This window comes from Furipterus horrens, unplaced genomic scaffold, assembly GCF_987537825.1.
Source record: "Furipterus horrens unplaced genomic scaffold, mFurHor1.1.pri manual_scaffold_12, whole genome shotgun sequence".
NCBI lineage: Eukaryota > Metazoa > Chordata > Mammalia > Chiroptera > Furipteridae > Furipterus > Furipterus horrens.
The window spans coordinates 85,869,003-85,894,968 of NW_028327182.1; the positions used below are offsets into that span (position 1 = coordinate 85,869,003).

The 25,966-nt window shown below is 35.4% G+C and overlaps 1 protein-coding gene across 1 annotated transcript in view; it reads right to left on the reverse strand.

Moving 5' to 3' along the window:
- The window catches only part of LOC149996539 (rho GTPase-activating protein 7), a 349,033-nt gene extending 324,306 nt beyond the window's left edge, over nucleotides 1-24,727 (reverse strand). Inside the window, exons 1-2 of the mRNA XM_090258850.1 lie at nucleotides 24,492-24,727; nucleotides 9,822-10,963 (exon numbers count right to left, since the gene is read on the reverse strand). Of these exons, the coding sequence (XP_090114976.1) occupies nucleotides 9,822-10,838 (1,017 nt within the window). The 5' untranslated portion in view covers nucleotides 10,839-10,963; nucleotides 24,492-24,727. The remainder of the gene's footprint in view (nucleotides 1-9,821; nucleotides 10,964-24,491) is intronic.
- Between the last annotated feature and the right edge of the window lie 1,239 nt (nucleotides 24,728-25,966).

The window sequence follows — 25,966 nt, forward strand, 5'->3', positions numbered from 1 at the left end:
CTTAAAAATGAAAATATTTATGTGAAAGTAATTAAATTTCATAACCAACTGGCTTACTGTAAGCAATACAATTATTGCTCATTTATTCTCTATTAAGAAAATAAATAATCTCAGTGGTCAGGGTGGAGAATCTAGGATTATAACTGTAAGATATTACATGTGAAAAATAGATTTATTTCCATTTTAGATTGCCCAGAATAGGCTGATGTACAACTTAGCATGAGTTTTTGTTTCTAGTCTAGACAGATTTTAGCTATAAAAATCAAGCAATTTACATACATGATTAACAATAAGATTAAAAGAAAAATTCGTATGATGATTATACTGAAATTCACTGGCTAGATTCCTTTTTCCCCTTGCCTCCTTAATGACTCCTTACAGCATTGAGCTTGTTTGAAATACTTTTCAGCTTGTTTAAAATTATCATGTCTCAACCCAAACACTGTGGACATCTGAGAGAAAGCACTTTGTAACTTCTAAGTGGATAGGGATAATATTTATGATAAAAATCTAGGTTGATCATAGGGAAAAAATACAGAATAATTGAATTAAGAGAGAATCATGCCATAGGAAAGAGCAACTTTTTATTAAAAACTAGAAACCAGGAGAATCTGAGAAAAACAAACTTCATTTTAGATTCTATGTTCAGTTTTTAAATTTTTATTTTATATTTTTGTCAGCATATACCTGAAATGGTAGTTAAATTCCCAAAGCTGTTTTTATTTTTTGCACACAAAGTGGACAAATGTCTGAAATAGAAGGATAAAACATTTCCTTTCATCGTTCAAAAAACCTTAATATTAGGTTTGTATTACATTTACTGTTGGCCAATTCTTTCTGATTACTTTTAAATTATAGCTTTTTCATGATAATATGCAACTCAGCATCTTCTCTGTGGGGCTGCAACTTTTCATTGGTAACAGAACATAACACTATTAACACTCTAAATTACAGCTCCTGGATCTTGTCAATACACGCATATTATTCCAGTTAAAGCGAAATGCAAGGATGTTTAAAGCCTCTTCCAGCTGGAATGTTCCATGAACCTATGAAAAGCAAAGTCTGAGTCTCATCCCATATTGCTTTGTAAGATGCTGCCTACAAGGGTCTAGTCAACTGAACAATGCCTTGCTTGTTGGGTAAATGAACACGTGACAGGACATTAACCTTTGTATTACTATCTTACAGCAAAATGAAGACAGAATGCCAGGAATGTTATTGAGGAATGAATTGAAAATGAATGTTCCATCTACACAATGACAGATGCATCCCGTGAAAAGTAATTACTCTGCACTCAAGAGCTCAGCTGTTTGTCTCTTAAGGTAGGCAATGGTCCACTGTGTTGACTCAAACTCCACTTCCCTGTGCCTTTGGGGGTGGGTCAGGGGAGAGAAAATAGTCCACAGACTGAGCCTACTTCTGGTTTCCTTTTGCACTTCCTTAGAAACACGTGGGAGCGGAGCACCATCAACCAACTTGCTCAAGTCCCTGTGGTAGGCAACCTCCACTTAATTCCTGTGTGTTTCCCACCTCCTCTATTCCAAGTCTCAATAGAGAGACTGACTTACTACAGGGAGCCCAATACTGCATCTCAGATTGTGCTTGATGATTGCAGATACTAAAAATTAATTTATATCTGCATATAAGTTATATATGTATTAAGTTATATGTGTAGAATTCAAATATTTTTAGGTATCCTGATTCTATCCTTAGGTTCCCTACTATAGTTTTGGACTTTATACATTTCTCTTAAGAAAAAGTTTAACTCAATCAGAAATTCACAAATGGATTTGGAGGCATAAATTCACCTTTAATCCAAATAATATTTAAAAAATACTGATGGGAATGCAGGCTGTTGGACAGCACCCCGAGCTTGAGAACTAATCTTTCCCACTCCGAGTCTGTCAGGTAGCAATGGACGATGAACAGCACAGTCGCTGAGTTCTGCGCTCTTCCCATGTTGGCATCCATAAAAGTCACATCTTGGCGCAGGGCATATGGGCTCTTATTATTAAAGAATTTCTTCATCTGTACTGAAGTGAGGTGCAGATTGAAATTTTATCTTTATCAAATACTTAAGAAGTCCATTATCCATCATTATACTCTGACAAAAATGCCTTTGGGAACCTCTTCAAAGTGACTTTTCATACGAGGCTATGAAAGTTGGTGAGAATCACTATCTCATCTCGTCATCGTTTTATAGTTGAACCATTTCGTTCGTCATCAAGCAATTGGCCATGGTCTTCATTTCAATTTTCTGTTCACTGCTCAAATGCTGGCTAAAGAGCAAATTAACGTAGCTATCGTTTTTTTTCAGGACTCATACTATCTTGAATTCTAGATGGTTTATTTATTTATTTTAGATACAGATTAAAAAAAAAAAAACTGAGGCACAGTGAGAGTAAGTAACATGCGAGATTATCAAGCTGTGAGTGAGGGAAGCAGTTTGGCTTCTGAGTCCGTTGGCTTAATTACGTTGTTCTGCGTAGGAGCTGTGGAGACTTCCCATGGGCTGAGCAGCACTCTGGAGATTTCCAGTTAGAGTAGCTCATGACCTTGGCTAGGTATATACGCGGTGAATATAGATTTTGCTAGAATTCGACTTCTTTCCCAATATAGTTCTGCAATTCTTCGGTTATTTACCTGTCAAGTCTTCACTTCAAATTTTGGTTAAAAAATGGATCATTCCAGTGGTTGTATGATGTAGCTATTTCATTACACTTTCTATCTCCTTTAACATCCCTAGCAGTCTTCTGATATAGGGACTCTTGTCTCAACTTTTCAGGGAACTATAAGGCTCAAGAAGATTAAATAAGGCCTCTTAATTTAGACTGTGTTCTTTCTCCTCATCCCAGCTTAATCTCTTGGTTAGAAAATCAAGCTCAGACCAAGTTATTCATTTTCTAGACCAAATTATGATGCTATTTTAATTTCTTTTAAACCTCTGGGTTAACTTTGAATGTATATAAAAAGCAGAAAATCCTTTTGAAGTTTCACTGGCTCAAAAAATAGAACCAAAAATTGAAGAGGTTCATTAATCACTAGTTTTATTCCTATGCCAATGTAGAGACAGAACTGAAAAAAGAATAAAAGTGTACTTTCTGATTTGCTTATGTTTCCTTTGAGAATTGTGAGGTTATCTCTAAAGTAGCACTATAATTTTCTCGACAGTTAGAAAATTATCTGCAGAATAGAGAGCTTGTTGGCAGCAAGGAAGTGCTTTATTTCTAAGAACATGAGCCAGAAAACGAGCAGAGTCTGTTGGCAACACTGGGTTTAGTGCCCAGATAAGAGAGGCATGGCCCTGTTATGTAGGATATGCTACTTATCCCAACTTCTGTGGACATTGGCAGTTCTTTGAGTAAGGCAGCCAAAATCTATGGTGGTTTTGTTGGTATTAAAAGATTAATAAGTTGGTCCTGGTTTATAGTAACAAAAATCCATGAGGAAGAAACTAAATGTTTCACTATTACCATAGCCTCTAATGTGCAATTGGCTCTGAAATACCTATTAATTATTTAAAATAACATCATAAAATGTATTAATTCTTGCTCCAATAAAAGCTGATGTTGGATAAATGTGAACTTATTAATGATCTTGTTACTAATAATGTAAATTTGCAGTTTTGGTCCAAGTCACTGTTGGAACAGAGGCCCATCACACTTCATAACTACTTAAAAAAATATCTGGAACAAGAAAAGTTCAGATCTAATTGCTTTCATTTCATTCAGAGTATATTATTCTGCCTTAAAGGCACCTGGCAACAAATCTCCCTCCTTTATGTGGTTTTCACAATAGAAATTACAAAGAGATTTACTATTGTCTGATACTCTGTAAACAAAAGTCCCTCAGTCTCCTATACTCATTTGTCATCAACCTCTTATTCTATTATTCTTGTTATGTCCCTCCTCTCCATTCCCAACTTCCTCAAAGTGACATTAAATGGAAAAGCTAGAGAATTTCTAAACCAGTGGCCCCCCAACATTTTTGATTTTATACTTTTATTTACTCATAAACTATAACACATATGCTTTTGTAGTAATATATTGTATATTTTAAAAATGTATACAAAATTATAGGAGAAATTAAAAATAAATGTAAATGAATATTCTAATATTTTCCTAATTTTCACTCACCCTAGCTCACTTCTCTCTGGAGACAACTGAGTACATTCTAAATAATATTTACCACTCAGATTACTGTATAACTAATTAGTTACAATTAATTAGTTTTGTGGCAAAGGGTAGTAATAATCTTAAACTTGAAGGTTGTCTCAGAGATCCAAATTTTATGTAATTCTTTTCTCTCTCTCTTGTTTCCTCATATCCTGATTTAGCATAGAACAAGCAGGAAGAACAGAGAGGAGATTATGGTGTAAAGGATGGGATATTTGGTCACTGATTTTGGTTTTATGACTTAATTTCCTCTGCATTTTTACAAGTTGAGCTCGTGACACCTGATATTGTCTTCTGAAAATAAATCCTTTACCATGACAGGGATATTTACTCATTCAAACACTTATAAACAGGGTTCTAAGCATTGGGATGGATGCTATAGACAAAACATTGAATTAGCATAGACACAAAATTGCTCCCAGTGAGCATATGGGATCAAATAAATTTGTAGTAAACACTGGAATAAGAATAAGTCCACTATGAATGAAGAAAGAATCAAGCAACTAACTTGGCTGAGGAAATTGGGGAGGGTCCCCACCCCAAACCCCAATGTAAAAACATTTGTGGATCTTGAAATGTGAACTTATCAAGGCTTCATCTTCAGCCTGGTGGAGCTACAGCCAGAGTTCCTTATGTGAAACGATAATAATAATAATAATTGACCCCCACCTGCTCTGTAATCACTGGAGTCAAATTCACATTTTTGTCTCCTTGTTACACTTCCGTTGGTGACAGCCATAACTTCATCATGTTGAAATGTAAGCTGATTCCAGCCTGCTACAGATCAATTTTTGGTCAAGACTGTATTGTTCGTGGGCATGGACAACGGTGTGGTGATAATAATACAAGAATAAACTGTGTTTCGCGTACTCCCAACTCTAAACCTACTTTTTCTTCACCTTGAATAGACTTATCCTGCTTCCCATTCCTTCCTTCTATGTTATAAACAAACTCCAATTCTTCCACTAGTCCTTGCTGTCATTCAATATACCTTCTTGGGCCATAACCATTTTTAAAACATTTCTTACATAAATTTTTCCTTCTGTTTCATATTCCTCCAGCGGGCCTCTCTTCTTGGCCCATTCTATGTTTTGCATGTCTGACTATGTTCTTTGTGTCACTCATTGGTCAGTATTAACCTCCCCATATAGGCTCACATGTAGGCTTTTAGGAGATGGAAGGAACAAAAAACTCATAGAAAAGAATGAGCAGGTCATTTTAGGTATAGGTGTGAATTTCCCAAATTTATACAGGTTAAAAAAATAGGGTAAAACTAAAACATTTGATTTTTTTGTCAAACACTGCTAACTAATGTAATATTGCTTTAGAGTAGTTATGTATATACAGTATAATGTTTTGCTCCTGGACAGTTTTTCCGCAAGAAAAAGTGTATCATTTGATGAACACCACTTCAACATATAAAAGAGTTCCTAACATAGAAAGCTGTTCTGTAGTGTGAAATTAAAGCATCAGTTATTTCTACGAAACAAATATACAGCACGTTTATTCCTTTCACAGCTCAACATACTGAAATATATTTATGTTAGGATATTGTTCATTAGCCTATTTATGTTATGAGTTATCTCCTCCTTAACAATAGAGTTGTGAGCAGATATCTGCTTGCCCAGAATGCAGCCTCCATGAAAGTAAGCTCTCGCCCATGAAACACGAAAGAAAGAGAAATGTGCACCTTCTGGCCCCGCCTTTACATAGAAGTGTGGCCAGCCCACATCCTTTCCTCTTCCCACTGAGTTGGATGAGGACGAGGGTTCCAAGTGGCAAAGCACTTCCATCAAAGGGCTGGGCCTTTGCAGACACAGAGCCTACACCTGGATCCAGAACAACTTTTATATAAATACTATGTGCCTGTGAGAAAAAGATGTTGTTTAAGCCACTGTTATGCTGGTTTTCTGTGATGGTAGTCAAATCTGTAGTGTAAATGATAAAATTCAGTTATTGTTAGAATGTGAGGTTTTTGTTCAAATGTGCAATTAGGTGTCTTCTCAAAGTTCTGATCATCCTTGCATTATCTTTAGGAGTTTATTTTCCTTTGGAATATGACTTATGTTCTATGTGAGCAAATGAAAATATGTTCATACATTTATGTAACTATTATGGTTATTCAAAAATTTGGGAACTATTTAAATAGCCTCTAGAGAAGACTGAATTTTGGACTCTCTTTAATTAGTAAACCACCATCAAGAACAAATACACTAATTCTCTAAAAAAAGTCTAACCTCAAGTCTTTGCCTACATATTTTCCATCTTCACATCTCATTTGGTTAAAAGAGACCACTTCTTAGACTGACTCCCTCCTCCAGATTTCTGTGGAATTTGTCTCTGAGAGTTGCTCTCAACCAGCTGCCTTACCCCAAAGACCCACCCACGCCCTATAAGCACGGGTCCTATGCCACATGACCTTCTGGCTGGCTCAGTTTTAATGTCTGCTCATAATCTACTTGGTTTTCTGTTGATTTCAGTGGCTTCACTTTAATGATATATTTCATCGTATCTAGGGAAATTATTAGCTTAAAAGGTTAATATTTACATATACTATAAATGCAGCCCCCTCCAATTGAAATTCCTAATAAATATATGTGTGGTTATCCTGGATGGCCAGAAATATCATTGAAAAACAACAAAAAATACATCATGCAGTACAATGAATGCCTGCCAAGATTTATAGGTTTCAAGAAATAATAATGTGTATCTAAAGTATAGTATCTCCAAAGTACTATTTCAGTATATTCTGAGGATCACACTTATATTCTTTGTTTTCGTTTTTAGTTTTTTTCAAGTCTTAGAAGCTTGATCATATCCTAACCAAAAACAAACAAACAAACAAAAACCACCAAAAAACTCATGTTCATAAATTCAATAAAGGATCTGGTTCACTCACATGACCATCAGATAAAGTTCTCTAATTAAAGTTTTATTAGCTTGTATTCTATTTCACCTTCCCAAGCTCTAATCTTAAAGGTGGCACCATGGCTGACAAATAGTTTAAAAGATACTAACAATTAATCAAACTCTTTTCAGAATCTGGCACCTGATACTTTAGACAAGAAAATGTGGCTTGTGTCTCTCTCCAAAAGGCTTATCTGTTTTAAACTAGCTGCACTGGCATTAGGAATCGAGTAGCTGATTGAAACTCTTGTTCATATTTTGAACAACTTTATCAATATTTGTTTCCATTTCATAAAAGTAGTAATAATCATGAACTAGATGAAAGGTATTTTGTGCCATGCAAAAAACGCTTCAAGTACTTTATATATCAAATATTATTTTGTTTTTGTACTTCTGTTAACCATATGCATTTCACCCATAATTCTATGACCTTTTATAAAAATTATGTATGGTAAAAAGTAAAAAAGTTCCCTGCTTCTACCCTTTTAATTCTATTCTCTTAAATTAACTTCTGTTAACAATTGTGTGTCTATTTAGTTAGGACTTGGCATATTCTTATTTAGTCATGCAGAGAGGTTTATACCCTTGTTTCTGTCATTTTTTATCTGCATTTCCGTCTCCCTACCTATCTTTATCTCTACCTCTGCATCCTCACATTTTGCCATACAAGATTGGGATCTGTTATCCATATTGGTTTGCCACTGCCATTTTCCAGATGCACTACATCACAAGCATCATTCAGTTTGTGTACAAGGATCTCACTCCATCTTTTTAATGGTTGCATAGCATTCCTAACTGTAGTATAGTGCATCCTCAAAATGTTATTATTAACTATAGCATATACATAACATTCTAAATAATAATTAAGCATTCTTTATTGATACAAATTTGTCCTTTTTTGGTCAATAACATACAACATAATTATGGACATTTTTGTGTGTATAATTTTATGAAATTGTTTTATTATTTCTTTTGGTAAAGTTCTAATATGGCTAATTACCATTTTAAAGGTATTTTAGTTCATAAGTATCAAATAGAACAAAAATTCCTACACATTTTGAATCTAGAGGCTTCACTTATAATTATACTTTTCCAAAGGAAATTCCAAACCTAAAATTTTGCATTAAATCTGTTTATTACAAGGCATCACACATGAGTTGTTGAGTCAAAGCATATATTCCACCAGACAATGCCATAACATTTCAGAATGATGAAATGCTTAAAATAGAATATTTAAGTTAGAACTTGTAAATGAGATATAATTACAGCTCTCATAATGCAACTATGCTATAGTGACATGTCCAAGAGCAAATTCTTTCCAGCATTCTTAGTATTGATATAAACGTACAAGTGGTGAGCATATGTTTCTGGAATGTTTAATGTTTCTGTCGGCAGTTGGGCAGGGTTTGTCTTATTTTAAGGAAGCTATGTCATAGGTCACTTAATACTTTCTTATGTCATTATTGCGTTCCCTCCAACAGATTTGATAGGATATATGGCAACTTCTGAAAAACTGACCTGAGCATTCCAATCTAAACAATGTTATGGAGCATTAGCATTTTAATACAGTTTATATAAAGAAGGAAGAGTTTGCCAGAAGCAAAGAATGCTCTGTTGGCACATAGTTTGAGCACATTGATCTTTGCTGTAAAATCTTTGACTTCACTTAAACTGACTTATGACATGTTACTGATCTAGTTTGTTAGTGAAACCACAGTTTATGAAAAGCAGATTTCTTCACCACAAAGAGAGTTTGAGATTTTTAACCCTTATTGTAGACAGCTCAGTTAAACAGAACTAAGAACACTAGTTTTGTGTTAGAATTGCTGTTATGGATTAATATATCAAAAGAGGGGCAAGGATGTTACACCAAAGTATCCTGACTGCATTGTTTTTACAGTGCCAGTGGCCATATTGGATCTATAGGAGAACTTGTAATTATAGTTACATGAGGATGATAGAATACTTTTGGAAGAATTTTGGGAAAATCTTAAATACAAGACAAACTTTACTCAAGAGTTCACTAGCAAATGCTGCTTGCATTATGACCCTTGCTTCCCTCACTTGGCAACTACCTAGGGGAGTGTGGCATCTGCAGGATTAGTCATGGGGCCTTTGCATAAAAAATTAATTTCAGTAATTGGCCCTTTTTGGTCAAGAGTTAAAGAAAAGTTAATATATTGATCAATAACGAATGTGTCAGGGTATCATTTAAAATAGCACCAGCATATTTTGGGGAAGGGTGTGGTAGTGCCTTTATATATATAAAGGGGTCATTTTTAATATGTAATTTATATAAATTTTGTTATGATAGAATATGCTTTTCAAAGGGAAAAAGAAACAACCCGTAATAACTGGTATTAAATTTAAAAAATACTTTGACTTTTTCTCTCTCTAAAATTTAGAGATCACTCTTCAGATGGGCTTTGAACATTGAGCTTTCTGGTGACTATTTAATTTCAACTGAAGAAAGTGAAACCAATTCTGTCTTCATCACAGTCTCAAAATAGAATGTTCATAAACCACTGTAAATATTATTAGTGAAGTGGATAGGTTATTGTACTTTAATCTTTATATATTTTGATGGTTTCCCAAGAAGATACTCTTTGCAATACACAGCTACACTACAGGGCAAAAGAAACATCTACATATCTTTTTTAATGCTACCGAAATAATAAGTTATGGAAACAAAGATGCTTAGAAAATTCCAAAAGCTGTATAATTTGTGCATAGTCTTACCTTTCTTTTGCGAAGTCTGACTTGATTATTATCTGTGGGTTCCTGGGTGGCCAGAGGTTCCTTGAAGTGTAAACACTGCATGCCATCTCCTGAGCTGACCTTTGGAAGACTTTTGTTTTGATGTTCTGAGAAACCACTCTTCTGCAGGCCATTTTCAGCTGCCATTCCACTAGGGCAGGAAGGAGGCTGCAGAAGGCAGCTTCTGGTATCTGCTTTTAATAATGGCAGTCCTCTGTCTGTACAAGGAATAGCGAAAAACTCATCTTGTACCACACAGCAGGTGTTTCTTTCATGTTCCTCTTTTGGGAAGTCTGGCTTCCTTCGTTGCTGAGCAATTACAGCAGAATTAAGCAATTGCTTCTCAGGCACAATCTCTTTCACATTCAATGAATCGCATACATGTACTTGGGGTGCATCTTTTATTTCACTTAAGCTTATATCATTACAAAGCTCCAGGCTTTTACTGATCATGTCAATAACTTTTTTCTCCTCTCTTTCTTCTACTAGTGCTAAATCAGCTCCACCAGCCATTCTCCAGGAGTTATAAGAATCTTGGTTTCTTTCCATGATAGGCAGTGTCTTTACTAAGGAGCCTGCTCCTTTGACGCTATGTTGGTCTGATGTTTCATGCCCTTGGGAAGTTAAAATCTGTTTATCATCTGTGAGAGACAGATCAGAATCGGTATCCTCATCAGAAACGTGCACTAGTGTTTCTGTGCTGGCTTCCAAAGAAAAAAACTGATCTTCCCCTTCGTGGCTGTCATTTTCATCCGCCTCCTTTGAAGTGTGACCCACTGGCCTCCCAGGAAAATCTGACCCATGACAGCAATCTGGTAGTGAAACACACTTCTCTTTGCGGTCCACATTTAGAGTTGCATCTTTTTCCATACTTGCCTGCAAGCTGTCAGCTACTAGTCCATGATGACATGCTGTGTTATGATCATCAGAACTGAAAGGCTGTCCCATCCATTGGGTCACATGTTCTTCCCAGCTTCTCTTTCTGATAGCTACAGACATGTCATTGTAGTTTAACAACAGATAGAGAGAGACATTCCATATGAGACAGAAGGAGATGGAACTTGATGAAAGATTATTTCAAATTTGCTGATTGAAGACGAGAGTGAGTTTTATCATTTCACCACCTATGAAAAAATTAAAAATATATATGTAGTCCAGAATATGGTTCAAAACTGAAAATATATCTTAGAAAAAAGAGTACTTAATCTGTGCTAGAAAGATTAAGAGAGTTTATAAAATTCCTGTTTAATAGCTTTATTAGTGCTACTTCTTTAAAAAGTACCCTAATATTTAAAACAATTTCACATTGAATATATATTTTTAAGATTTTACTTATTTTTAGGGATGGGAAAGGGAGGGAGAAAGAGAGGGAGAGAAACATCAATGTATGGTTGCCTCTCACATGCCTCCAGCTGGGGACCTGGTTAGCAACCCAGGCATGTGCCCTGACTGGGAATCGAACTGGCGACCCTTGGGCTCGCAGGTCTGAATATTTCTGATAAAAAAAGATTGACAATATTTTTAAATGCAGCTAGACTGATTTATCTATTAGTGAATAAATATATAACTATTGAACATTGAAAACTCCAGTAAGAAAATATTTAGATTATACTACTTAATACAATTCACCAGAAGAAACTTACTGCTCCAGCTTATATGCTCTCCTGATTTACTTTTGTGAACATAAGTCTTTACAAAAATCTATTTTTTATTTGGGTTGAATTTCAACAAGGGTCACCAGGGACCTATTCATGCCCAATTTGAGCTGTAGAGACAACATTTGTAATGTATTAGTGTGTGAAAGAGCTAATACAGATCACAAACTATGAGGATGTATTTACTCCGGGGAGAGACTAAGAAACATAAAATAATCCAGTTTAGCTCATATTAATACATAATTCATGGGTAGGAAAGCATAACATATACCATTTACAATGCCTCAGGATAAATACATTTACATGCTTCCTATATCTGCTACTCCTAGCTAGGTAGCTAGTGTTGTTGGAGCTTCGAGAAAGAAAATAACTTACCCGAGGTTATACATACACCTAGGAAGTGAGCCAAGATTCAGAGTAGGCCCTGGCTTCAAGGCCAGTCTTAGACAGCCAGCACACTTCGTTGTCTCCATGGAATGAGAGCCTACCTCCCCCTCTTCCCTCCATGTAGCTTTAGTATGTATGAAAGCTGAACTCCTCAGGCAGGAATTGAGGGGAACCAAAAGGAAAATGTGAGAGTAAGACCACTGGGATAGTGCTTCAGAAATCTCAGTCTCATTTCTTTGGCTTCTTTGGAGTTTAGTTTGTATACTTCTGTTAGAATTTGGCCATAAGAATTTAAGTAAACAAGAAAACCAGGCATTAGATAAGGTCAGACTATAAACACATTCCTGGTATCCATACTTTTTGCTTTGAATTATTCCAACCCTTAGATAAAGAAAACAAATTATACCAGGGTATGCTCAGCCTTATAAAATGTTCCACAGTGAAACCACATTAATAGGCTTGTAAAAGAAAAATCCCATTCAAAGCACAGACACTTCTAGTTTTCAGTGCATGCAAGAACTGTCAGTACATAACAGTACATGACATGGATTGGCTTATTGATTTCAGCCATAAACAAGATTAACTGCTGTGCTGCTTTTGGGTCACTTCAGTGTGTTGGAAAAGACTCTGACTCCTCACCAAAAATTTCAAGCTATTCTGACTAAGCGCTAAGCACATGCCAGAAAGGTAAATATTTCTATCCTGTGAAGATCAGTGAAGTTAAGGAATGTACTAGAATGTGGTTCCCCAGCCTGACCAAATAGCTTTATGGATACTCTTTGGTTCCCTCAAAGGTCTGTGACCATCGTTGGAAACGGTCAGCATTCACATTTTCCATGTTGGCATTCATTCTGCACTTAAAACAAAAATATAAAGCCCCCAAATTCCATGCATAAGTCATTATAGTGTGGGAGGCTACGGGAAGTGGAAAAAACACATAGGTGCGGGTCAGGAAATTTTCACTTTCATGGGCAAATTTGGGTTGTAATAGGGCGGTTCTGTTTTAGATGCTTTCTTTTCTTTATTTTTATCCGGTGTAAAAAGAGAGGGCTAACTGACGAAGTGCTAAGTGGTATTACTGTGTCATTCCTAGACCACATTTACATTTAAGTTGAGACTGAATTATGGTTTCGTTTCTTTTACTAAGGAGACATAAGAGCTTGATTAACCCCTTGGGAAACAGATTCCATTAAGTTTTTCCTTTAAGACCTAACCATAATATTAATTAACTTATTTCACTCAACCTTGGCAGGTAGGTAAGTATTTTTATACCATCAAAGGAAGACAGCTCAACAAGTTCTGAGACAATTTGGCTACAAAAAGAGGTTATAAATTAGACATATGCAACACAACATTAACTCTGTCCTACTTTCTAATCCAGGTTTTTTGGCTATTTCCAAATTATTCCCGTGACTACAAAGTCTTTACTTTCAAGGCAAAGGTCCTAATTGTCATTATGACCATCATTACTACATTTTGAGTGCTCATTCCATAAAATCCTGTGGTCTGATAGATTTTTTAAAAAAGTTATCTTTACAAGCTTTCTTATTTACACTTCCTATTTAAATTCTGATTTAAACTAATTATAGTTAAAGCCTGCCTCCATGATCTAGAGGCTGAACAGAATATTAATAAAAAGGGACACTGGATTGATTAGTTTCAATCACATCTCAGCATATCGGCCTCGTTTTCTAAATCATCTGAATTGACTTGAATCCATCCTGTAAGTAAGATTGTGAACTCTTTGTAAAAGTCCTGATTTGCCCTATGAACTATCTCACCAGGTTGCCCTATTTAAAATTATATTTCTAACTGCTGGCTTACTTATTATGTAAATTTCTATGACTATTTTTCTGGTACTCCTTTTTATGCAATTTCATTCAGAATGAGCTCAGCTGCTGAGGATTTGGATGAAGGATCTGGAAAAGTATAAGTCATTCTTGAGTGTTGATTTTATAAAGTGAATTTCCGAAGGGATTTTTCACTTCTTAAATGCATGTGCTCAAACACCACTGCGTTGATATTACAAGAGGCTGTGTGTGCCTCTAATTATGTAAGATTTCTGAAAAATATTTGTGAAATGTCTAAGTTTACTTTTTGTAATATTAGTGCATAGAATTTTAGGCACAAAGTGATATCAAATTTATTGTTTGGGTTAATTTTGTAAAACTTAACACTCCATAAAATAAGCATTTTATGGCATGCAATATTTATTTGAAATTAAATGTAGTTGTACTAAAAAACAACAACAAACAAATACATTCTATTGAGAATCACTGACATATATTTGATATCAAATGAGCTCTTCTTTGAACTTGCTTCTGAAATAAACACATACCTTACATTTTGGCCTGTCAATTGCCACTAACGAAGAAGAGCCTGGTGATAATCACTATTGCTGATTCTATAGCCTTGGAGAACACAGTGAAAATGAAGGACTTGTGGCTGAAATCAAGTTGGCAGTACTATAGAACTGACAGCAACATTGATCATCATCCATTCAACAAGTGTTTATTCAGTGCTCAATGGACTGAAGACACTGCTAAATACTAGGAACGTAAACCAAATAACACATTCTACCTTTCCTAAAGAAGTTTACAATTTTATGGGAGAAACTTATGTAAACAAGGATAATAAGTCCTTGAATGGCCACAAATACCATGGAAAATTTAACACAAAGGAGGGGGTCATCAATTCTTCCTCCTTCTCTCTTTTCTTCCCCCTTTCCCCCCGTCCCCCCGTCCCCCTTCCCCTATTCCTCCCTCCCTCCCTCCCTCCTTTCCTTCCTCCCTTCCTCCCTGCCTCCCTCCCTCCCTTCCTTCCTTCCCCTCTTCCTTCCTTCCTTCCTTCCTTCCTTCCTTCCTTCCTTCTTTCCTCCCTTCATTCCTCCTTTCCTCCCTCCTTTCCTTCCTTTCTTCCTCCCTCCTTCCCTGCCTCTCTCCTTCCCTCCCTCCCTCCCTCCCTTCCTTCCTCCCTTCCTTCCTTCCTTCCTTCCTTCCTTCCTTCTTTCCTTCCAGTAGTATTGGGGATGATGCAAATGTTAGATAGGGCTTCCAAATAAGGAAACCCCTGAGTGAGGCCCTCTGTAGAAAATGTCCTGCCTCCAATACAATCAGGTAAAATGGGAGTTGAGACAGATTTCCTGCTCTATGTGGGAAATCTTTCTTGCTGACTTCTGATTTTTACTATTCTAGAATTACTTCTTTAGGAAAGAGCACAGGCAACAATAAGCTCCAGAGAATTTCTTAACAACTTGAAAACTCATTGGTCACACATTGGAAGCACATTTCTATGGAGCATTTCCGAGAAAATTGATGGGAGAAATTTTTCAAAGACAAAAAAAAAGATAATTTCCCAGAACTAATGACCTAAATTTTCAGATAGAAGAGGATCCATGGAGTATGCAATAATACAAAGAATAAAAATAAACCAGGTGAAATTTAGAGGTAAACAAATGATCATAAATGTTATCAGAAAGAGAAAAAATAGATTCTATATTAGGTTTTGGGAGTTAGAATGGCATTAGATTTCTCAACACTAGAAATAAGACAGGCAAATATACCTTCAACATTTTGGTGAGGAAGTATTTCTGCCTTGAAATTATATGAGAAAACTTAAATCTTTTCTCTCTCTTTTCAAGAAACTACTGGAGGAATAATTCCACCCAAATGAGAGAATAAAATAATGTGGAAAGAACATGGAAACATGGAAGCCAAGAATACAACACAATGACCAGGGAATTAATTTCTAGGGTGAAATTTATGTAGTAGGTCTAGAGGAAAATCACCTAACATAAATTCTAATGTGCTCTACAAGAGATGTCTCTGAGGGGAAAAAAACAAGAAATGATAGATTATATGATGTATGTGACCATATTGAGAGGAATTTTATATTAAAGTCATATAATTTAAGAGGAAGAATTAGTAATAATTACATAGAGAACTAAGGAAATTGTTTGAATTCAAGAAAAACAGTAAGTTTTAAAAGAAAGGAACTGTAATCATAGTATTCTCTCTGGCTTAGCTGTGAAACTTTTCAGTAACCAAAATAATGCAAATAGTAAATGCTGACTTAGTAAAAATTATAAACAGCTGTTTTCAGAGCATAAGGTTTTGAGGGGTGTGGGGTTAGGGACAGTGGGCAGAGTAGTTTCAGAGAGCTAATGTTAACTGGTAATGTTTAAAATGGAAAAATAATATAGTCACATTGTTTAGAAGTATGAAAGTAAATATCAGGAGGAATTGGTAAAAACATTTTCAAGTGTTATATGTCCATGTTATTTGCTTAAAATAAGAAAAATGTATCTCAGTTATGAATCTTAGAAAGCATGTTAAACCATAAACTAAATTTTAATATGTTCCAGAGCAGCATTTTAAGATTGAGTTGATGTAGGCATACAGAGGTGGGCAAAAGTAGATTTTACAGTCATGAGTACGCAAAACAGTTTATTCTTGTATTATATATTTTTCCATGCAAACAACTGTAAGCCTACTTTTGCCCACCCCTGTGTTCCTGCCCAACTAATCTCCTTCGTTCCTGCTCCGCTCAGCATGCCACCACCTCACAATTGCACACAGACTTGCCTCACACTTTCAACAAAATAAAGGTGCCAATTTGGGTTCTTATTTTTGACTACCAATGTCAGTGCTGTTTTCCATGAGATTCTTAGGTGATTTCTGTTACGCTTCCTTTCTTTCCCCATCCCTTCTGGGAACTCCTGAAATTCAGGATAGGTCTTCTTGGGAATTTTCTTCACTATGGTCTTTTAAAAATATTACCTGAATAGAACTTTAAAACATAACAAATACATATAAATAGCATTAAATGAGTATTGGGTTGGCCAAAAAGTCCATTTAGTTTTTTTCCATAAAATAAAAAACATATTTTTCATTTTCACCAATAACTTCATTGTTTTGGAGATTTTGAGTGTGTCGGCTCTCTCCTGCGTGGGATAATGTTGATTTTTTCTCAATCTGTTCGCTGTCAACTTCAACTGGTCTGGCTGTAGAGCATCGTCCAGTGAGAAATCTCCAGCACAGAGCTTCACAAACCTCTGTTGCCACATTCAGTCAGTCGCAGCACCTTCTCCACACACTGCACACATCTTTTTTTGTGTATTTCAGTTGCGTTTTTACCTTTCTTGCAGAATAAAGCATAATATGCTGAAAATGTTGCTTATTTTCATTCATCTTCAATATTAAAATGGCTACACAAAAATTTACCAATTCTGATGTGTTTTTTTTTTAATGCACGCTGATATGCCAGCTGTCACAACACAATCTAACAAAATTGTTTCAAATGAAGTTAAATACAGCTAAGGGCTACTGGAGCCATCTTTCAGAAATAAAGCAAACAAAAGTTTTGATCAACCCCATAAATACATGTGAAAAGAGGAATTCTGTATTGTGTTATTTTCCAACTTTTCCTGGACACCTCAATCACAGGTCCTGAAAAGAGAGCAACTTTTTGAATCATCCCTTTGAATGTGGATATCTTGTTTTGTCCTTTCAGAACACAGGTTATATATATATTGACCCCTGGATAACTTTTTAAACACCTTCACACAAAAGCTGCATATTTAATAGAAGGCAAAGTATAGACATAATAATACTGCCAATTTCTCTTTAATATTATTATTTTTTTACTTTTTCCTTAGATGGCCAGACGTACTTCTGGTTTCCCTTAGTGTCTTTCTTAATGACCTATTCCTATACCTAAATTTCTAGTACGTGTGCTACTACTACTACTTTACAGTGCATAAATGGGTAATATCTGTCACTTAGCATATTCTCAGTCACTCTGGGAAGGAAGAGAAGATATGAGGGAAATAATCCTTTAATTAAAACAAAGTTAAACTCTCCGAAAAGCACTTTTGCAAGAATAGTGAATGCAGCTAAATTAAAAATAAAACAAAACCACTTGTTCACTGGCTTGCTTTGTTACTACGTGATAAGGGTCCAGTGGGCGAGAAGGAGAGCCTGGGACCACCTACAGTGATTTGAAATCTTAATGTACATATCTTAGTCTGCTCTCTAGAAGTCACATTTGCAAGCAACGAGTGCCCCCAAACCACTCCGAATTGAATTAGATAATTGGGGCAGACCCAACAACATAGAAACAGACATACTCACAGCTTAATACAGTTCTTCAAATGTGTGCTCACAAAGGTCAAAAGCAAATATTTATTACAGTGAGCATCTGTAAACAAAATTTATTTTCCTGATGAAGCCGTCAAAGAACAAATAACGTAGCAAGCTAAATTGTGTACCGCCGGGCATCCTCCCACTGCCCCTAACTCAACGACAGCGTGAAGAACATTGCTTTTCATTGCCAATCAGATGTCACGTATGCGAGATGCTTAAGAGCAGCAAGAGTGCATAGAACAGATACGGTTTTAAAAAATTCATTTATGTTTATGTATGAACAGATAGCAAATGAGGGTAACAAAAACACATTTGAAAAAGCACTTCTATGAGTGTGTTCACAGTAGTCAACTCTCAGTAAAAGACAACTCGTGCCTTTTTTTTTTTCATGTGACCTAATCCACGCTAGATAAGGCTAGAATTAGGCTGTCGGAGAGAGAGACCTTTAATTGCATAATGTAAGAATTTATCCCCATTTGATTTCATGCAGATAACCTTTCTCTAGTAGCAGCCTATACCTTAATCCTTCACAAACTCATTGTCCATCTACTTTTACATCCCTTGCCAAATGTTGGGATTTACGCACTATGCCCCATTAGCTATATACGGAAAAAAGAAAACACAAACTCCTGTTAAAAGTTTTCTATTGGTAAACCGCTTAATGAAGCTTAATATATTATATATAAAGTAGCTTTTCTGTCTTTAAGCTGTCTAGAAAACATTAGAGATTTTAATGAACTAGAGAATAAACCACCCATGGTTAACTAAGTCAGTGGAATAAGTACTGCATCACCTTTTCCAAAAGACATGTGAAAGCTTTCATCATTTTTGGTCTTTAGGAAAAAAAAATGAAGTGAGTACCAATTAAAATATTATCTTTAATATTTTTCTATTTTTATGTATATCTCAGTTTTCCTGTGCTTGGAGATCTTTTTCTCATTCTTAGCTCTCAGGGTCAAAGATATTCCAGGAATCAGGCAAACTTGAAAATTAACTCTGTCACTCCAGTAGAAAACAGCTCATCAGAAAAGAGTAGGGTGTTACAAAATCACAAGGTATTATTTCCATGGTACCTTCTATTTTTACCTCAAGGTTCCTGCTATTTAACGTAGTCTTAGTAGTTTCTAATTTTGTTGTAGGGAGGAGCCCAGATACTGGCATTTTTGACTTACAATCACTTTATTGCTCAGCTCAACCAGGTTTGCAGTTTCTTTTAACATTTTCTTAAGTAACCCACATGTAATTTGAAAAAAATCTTGGAATATTTAATGATGTAGCCTGATAGCTCTAAGACTTTTCTGGGCATAATTGGTTTCCCACAGATCTCAGAATTAACACAGTCATGGGGGACAATACTGCATTATGTATACAATAATATCTAGATATCTGTGTTTTCTTTGGATTTCCATGTTTTATTAAATAAACAAGAACAGTATTCTCAATAACAGTGTTCTCTCTTATGCAGAACTCCTTGTTCATTTAGAAGTACATTGTATCTTAGATATTTTTGCACTTAAATTTATTAATGAATAATTAATAATTTGTTGTACTCCCTTGATACCTCTTTATCTACAGAATCCCTTATAACTGAAAAAAGTATTGTCTTTGCTCTGAACTTATTTCACATAGAATTTTTCATGCAACAGGAAATAAGTTAGAGTTAAATTTAATATCAAGAATTTGGCAGCCTTTTTTTTTTTTTTTGATGGCAAATCAGTATGACTGAAATGTAGTTTTGCCTTATTATTAAAAAACTATTCAACAAGAGACACAGATTATAATGCTTTATCATCAGCATGGTGAGATGTGGCTTTGCTTTAAGTGGCACTTTCTATTTTTAGTTTTGCTATCATTTCTAAGAACACTCTAACAGTAGACACGGTAACCACTAAATATAAAGAAGAGATATGGCCACATCATCACAGGTGCTCATACAGCTAGGTGATAACAGGATACTGAGGCTTCAGTCACTCAATATGCACAACTTTCACTAAAGTCAGGAATATAGTCACTGGGAACTCAGCTACCTCTGTTAGGTTGGTATCATCCTCCCATGGGTCAATACCTCTGACATCAACATTTGTCTTCTGTATTTAGTATCTATAATTCTCATTTGTTTGTTATCTACGTACATTTAAGCTTGTTTTTATTACCAAGTGTTCTTCTATATATCCAAGAAATAGTAGATGCATTAGAAACTTTTGATGATCGTGATAATAGTAATAGTAAAAAAAGCTTCCATTTATTAAGGCCTTGCTGTGGGTCAGGTATGGTATTTGGTGGTTTACTTACACTATCTCCTTTAAAAATAATACTCATAAATACTCTGTGACATAGGCACTATCATTAGCCTGATTTTACAGGGAGAAAGTTTGGCAGTACTTAATCTCGAGCTCAGTGCCAAACACATATTGGTGGGTAAGGATTATTATTGCCATTTTTTTGTAAAGAATCATTTTTCCCCTGACTTGGGTTAGTTACCTAAGTTTGTATGCCTTAGTTTCCTCACTTCTCTAATGGGAATAGTAAAAAATGTTGAGGGGGAAAATAATAATATTCAGCTAATATAACAACAATGAACTAATAGTATGCACAGAACATTTAATTTATGGAATATTACAAGAACTCACTAGATGCTGAGGGACATGATGTTGATGCTGATGATGACAGTGACAATGACCCCTTTACTTTTTGATTGATCTTAGCTGTACAATCCATGGTTGAGTATGAGTCGGACCCATCCTTTTCTTGTATCCCCATATATTTCAATATAGATGAGTGATTTTGACCAAAAGGTGAAACACCATGATTCTTTCTTTCTTGATTAATTGACTTACGCTTTCTTAAACAAAATTCTTGTTTGTTAAACTGTATGCAAAACAACTTCCACATATGAAAGCTCATGTGATGCTCAAAATGTTTTCATTGCCTTCCTCACTTTACTAATAAAAAGCAGAAGCCCAAGGTGGTGAAGGGACGCGCTTCAAATCATAGAGAATCAAGTGGCAAAGATGCACATCAGAGCCAGTTTTCTGATTCTGCCCGTTGGGGCTTTACAGTACACCACCCCATTTAAGCTGTGGAAAATTTATTCCTACAACTGGCTACAATAGCTTTTTCTACCCATCTATCTTAATTAATGTACAAATTTATATGCACACTGTTTACACTGCCTTTCAGTTTTGTGTGTGTGTGTCAGAGCCCCTGTGTAATCATTTTATGTTCATTTATATACTCTATAATCCACTGAATCAAAATCAAAGATCTCTTTTTAACTAGGTCTCAAGGTCTACATTTTAACTTAATTCTGTTTAACTTCCTGAAAAAACAAAACCCATCTATTCCTCAAAATTCTATGACCTGACTAGCAGTTTAATACCAAAATAGAGCTATACAAGTAAATGTTGTATTTCTATATCCACACCAAATTCACTCTGGAGTCGGGCTCTCAATAATCCTGTTTAGTTTAAGGTGTGCACATAAGGGGCTTATCATTCACGCAGAGGAAGAAGCACAATACTCACGCCACTTCCTTCAAATCTGGAGTATTTTTTACTTTTCCCTCATCTTCTTTAAATTCTCATGTCTTAAATTCTTGATGTTTTTCTATTTTGATAACAAAAGTCTCTGATCCAGATCTAGGTCATCTCTCATTTGGAGCTTCGCTGTACTGTAGTTATTTCTACAGAGAGATTCTCATTGTAAGATAATACTGACTAATGATACCAATTCATTCATTCTCCGAAAAAAAAAACAACAAAAAAACAAATAAGATAAAAACAAAAGATAAATTTTAACTGTCCCAATTTAGATTTATTTTAAGCCTATAAGACCCAATCCTTTGTAAGTAAGATTACGCCATGCCTAAAAATTCTGCTTCTTTTTTATTTTCTTATTTAAGAAAAAAATAGAACGATGTACTACTCTCTTTTACTCAGCCCCCTAGGAATTATGCAGTCAGTTATACAAGCTATTTCTCAATTGCATTCATTCCTCATTCCAATAATGTGGAGTGTGGGAAAATGAGGAGGTGTTGAATAGTATAACTTTTAAGTGGTAATGACATCCAATCTGTTTCATAAAAATGGGGAAAAAACATCATTACACATATTTTCTCTGAAGAAATGGCATGGAATAGAAATTATATATGTTAGTTTTATGAGAAAGGCTGTTACCTTGGCAAGTGCTGTGTTCCAGCATGCATAGCAACGTATGTTGTCACATATGAAGTATGGTACAGATAGAAGAGCCAACTCTCCCATTTTACACTGCACTGGTCAGACGCTTATTTATATACTGTAACAAATTCTGTATTTTTCAACAGAAGGACCTTGCAGAAGGCTCAGAGTAGATATAATCAATTAAAGGATTGAAAGTAAGCTATAGAAGGGAGCATGACAGGAAATGGGCTTATTTGGCCTAGAAATGTATACTTACGTTTTCATATGTCCATTTAGGCTTTTTACATTTTTACTGAGGAAAAACCCATAGAACCGGAAATAGACTGCAGCAAATAGCAATTTAAGTAGATAAAGGAAAGAAACTCTGCATACATTAAACCAGTTTCAATGGGTTGTATGAATATTTCCTCTGAACATAATTGGTTGAGTAAGTTCATTATGATACCATTTGAATACAAGGATATGAACCAGACAAAGTCTTTTCTAGCCCTATGTTTTTAAGTAACATACATTTAAAATTATGATTATTAGCATATGGATTGATTTTCTTGGCATATTCACAAAATGTAGCAAAGTAATCACAAACAAGTTACTCCCTTATAATGTTTGTTGAAGGCATATTAAATCTTCTGAAGAAACCTTGCATTTGAAAAAATTTTATTACTGAGTAAATCTGATTTTCTTTAAAACTGTAATATTTCCACACTGTAACAGTGGCGGCAGCTTTTTTTTTTTTTTTTTTTTTTTAAAGAAGCACTCCAATTTTCTGTCTAAAAGTAGACTTCTACTGGACATGTGAATGTTTTATTCTGTGTAATTATTATTTGAGAGCAGGATGATAATATCTGAACTATAAAACAAGGCACTGTGGTTCCATTGTCATCTCTGCTATTAGCCAGTGCTGTGACCTTGGACAGGTCATTTCTGAATGTCATTCTTTAGCTCCTGCAGCAACCTCATTACAGTAGTAGAAGAGTGATGTTTCATGTTATTTCCTTCATTGAAATTCTATTCATGTGTTTTATTTAAAAGTCTTAACATGCTTAAAGTGTTAGTGAATAGTTAGAATTTATCCATATAAGTTATTCCAGCATAGAATTTAAGAATAATTAGCTAATACTGCAAATGGTCACCTTGCAATATATAAAACTTTATAATTAAAACAAAATTTATTTTCATTCAACTGTCAAATAACTCTCATCTTTCATTTAGTATATTTTGTGTTTATCTAATAAGTTTGGAAAGACACATGAATTTTTCCCTTTATATACCATTGCATATTGTTTATATAAAAGTTTCTTTCTAAATATTCAGAAATATAAATATAACAGTATGTTATTCATTAGAAGTCAATATCATTTTAGTAATTACTAAATATATTTCCTTATATATAGCACATTTAAACATTTAAGATACTTTAAAGAAAATAGAAAGAAAAAAATAAGATACTTTAAAAAGACTATAGCCCAGTGGAGATAATTATACAAATCATAAACACATGATCAGTATTTCATATAATTGTAGTGATTTCTGGCTGTAAAGTAATGAAAGTGAATGATGTTGTCATTGAGATTTACTTCAATTATTCAAAAATATTCAGAAAAATATGTCCTGAATAGCAAATTCAGGAAAGTTAATATAAATGAAATCAATTTCTGATATTTAAATTTTTGAAAATAAGATTAAACACTCCTTAGGATAGGTGAAATTTTATGTATATACTTTTAAAAAAATTATTAACCAAATATTTAAGCTGTACCAATTAGCAGTTTGACCTATAGTTACAACTGGTTTGGGGAAATATTGAGAAATACAATCTTCATATTTTAAATGAGACAGCATATTCTTTGCAGATTCATTATTAAGAAAAGTCCCTCTAGTGCTATCTACTCTCCCTGTTAACAGAGAAGGGGAAGAAAAGGGATTCATTTACACCTCACACATATGTGTGAGGATATGTGTTGTTTCATACTATGCCATGCAAGAGTAAACTTGGTCATACAGCTCTATTCATACATAAGTTTAGAAGAAAAAGGGATTAATATAAAATCTTAGTTTATAAAGGAATAAAGTCTCTATGGAGCCTATTTTAGAACTGACGTTTTGCTAAAACAATTTGACTCACAGTTTTCTACTCACTAAACATTTTCCACTCCTAATTTCATGGCTTAGCTATAAAACCTAGGAAATCACCACTCACTGCAAGATGCTAACATTTATCCTAATCTTTCTGCCTCTTCAAAGATAACCTCGAAGTATAAAGATAGATAGTCCACGGCGTCTTACCTAGACAACGAGGAGCTGAAACGCCAAGGCGTGACATTGTTCAACCCTCAGGTTAGAAGTCTTCCCCGTTAGTTTCTCCAAAATATGAGTTCCCATTTCGTGGTTGAGATCATGGCTCTATTCTGAGCAGTTTTACACAGTGTGTGATTCTAACAAAAACACCCTCCGCAGCTGGAGGGAGCCTTAGCTAAAGCAGGAGTCTGTCAAGGCGTTCCTAGTGACTTCTGTCTACTAAATTCAGACTGATGTTTTGCGAAAGGGGCCTCCACCGCCAGGCCCAGATTGCCTGGGAAGCATTTCCTGCCTCTGAGGACTGTGCATGTGGGAAAGACTGCACGAAGCGGAGGGGAGGGGGAGAGCGGAGCCCGCCTGGGCGTTGGAGGAGCTCTGATTTTACACAGAACTGAAGTGAGTTTGTCAAAGCTCTTGAGGTGATTAGCTGGAGAGTCATAAAGTTGTAGAGCTTTTTCTACCCCACATCGCTTATGAGAAAAAAGAAAAAGAAAACATAGCTCCCTCTCCCTCCCCTACAACTTTTCCACTCAAATAAATGTATAGACACAACTTCCCCAAAATACCTTTGCTGTTCTCCTTTCAAAAGATCTTTTAAGGGAGCAAGACGAATTTAGTTTTAATACCGTAATTCTTCTAAATTTGAAATCCTTTTTTATACACTACTTACAACTTAAAATGCTGCAGCCTTATATACTGTACCTGAAATAATCTGTAAATAAAATCCCAAGGATCCAGGAAATGGGATGTCTTCTTCAAGATCTCTCCGATCCCTAGAATCCTTCCCAGAATTAAAGTAGTTTGTGTCCTGGCTCAGCAGCATTACCTCTAGTCAGAATCCTCCAGTTACACAAATCCAGTGCTGGAAAAGCAGAAGACAGACTCCATCTTGATCCTATTACAGTCTTGTTGACATTAACCACTTGCAACTGCTTCCCTCCAGCATGACAGAGTCCCTGAGTCACATCTCTAAAGGGGTTCACAGTATCTGCATCCTTCGTCCGACACAAATTTCGTGAACTATCATCTGTTTATCTTTTCTGCTTTCTTGTGCCTCCACTGAATGACTTCCTCCTAGCTGCTCCAGGCTGGGAACTTGGACTACCATTTGGTTTTGATTAAAACCAGACAGCTAACTCGGGAGAATTCAGGGAATAAGCTAATGGAAACTGCAAGTATGGCTTTAATTAGTGCATCAATTAATAATAGATGTTAGCTCGTCTTATAATAAGATGACATACATATAAACGCAGAGGAAGCTCAAAATGTTTCGGGAAAGTCACACCACTTCTCATTCTTTCATGACCCTGAATTCTCCTTAGGGAAAGTGGAAGGAAAGAAGAGAGATGTGGCCTTGGGATGTCCAGGTTGTGGAGAGGGCAGTGGAGTGGCCTTGTTTATACCAGAGAAACAGGAAGCAGCATCTCTGAGTTTAATTATCTTAGTTGAAATTGCTCAGTAAT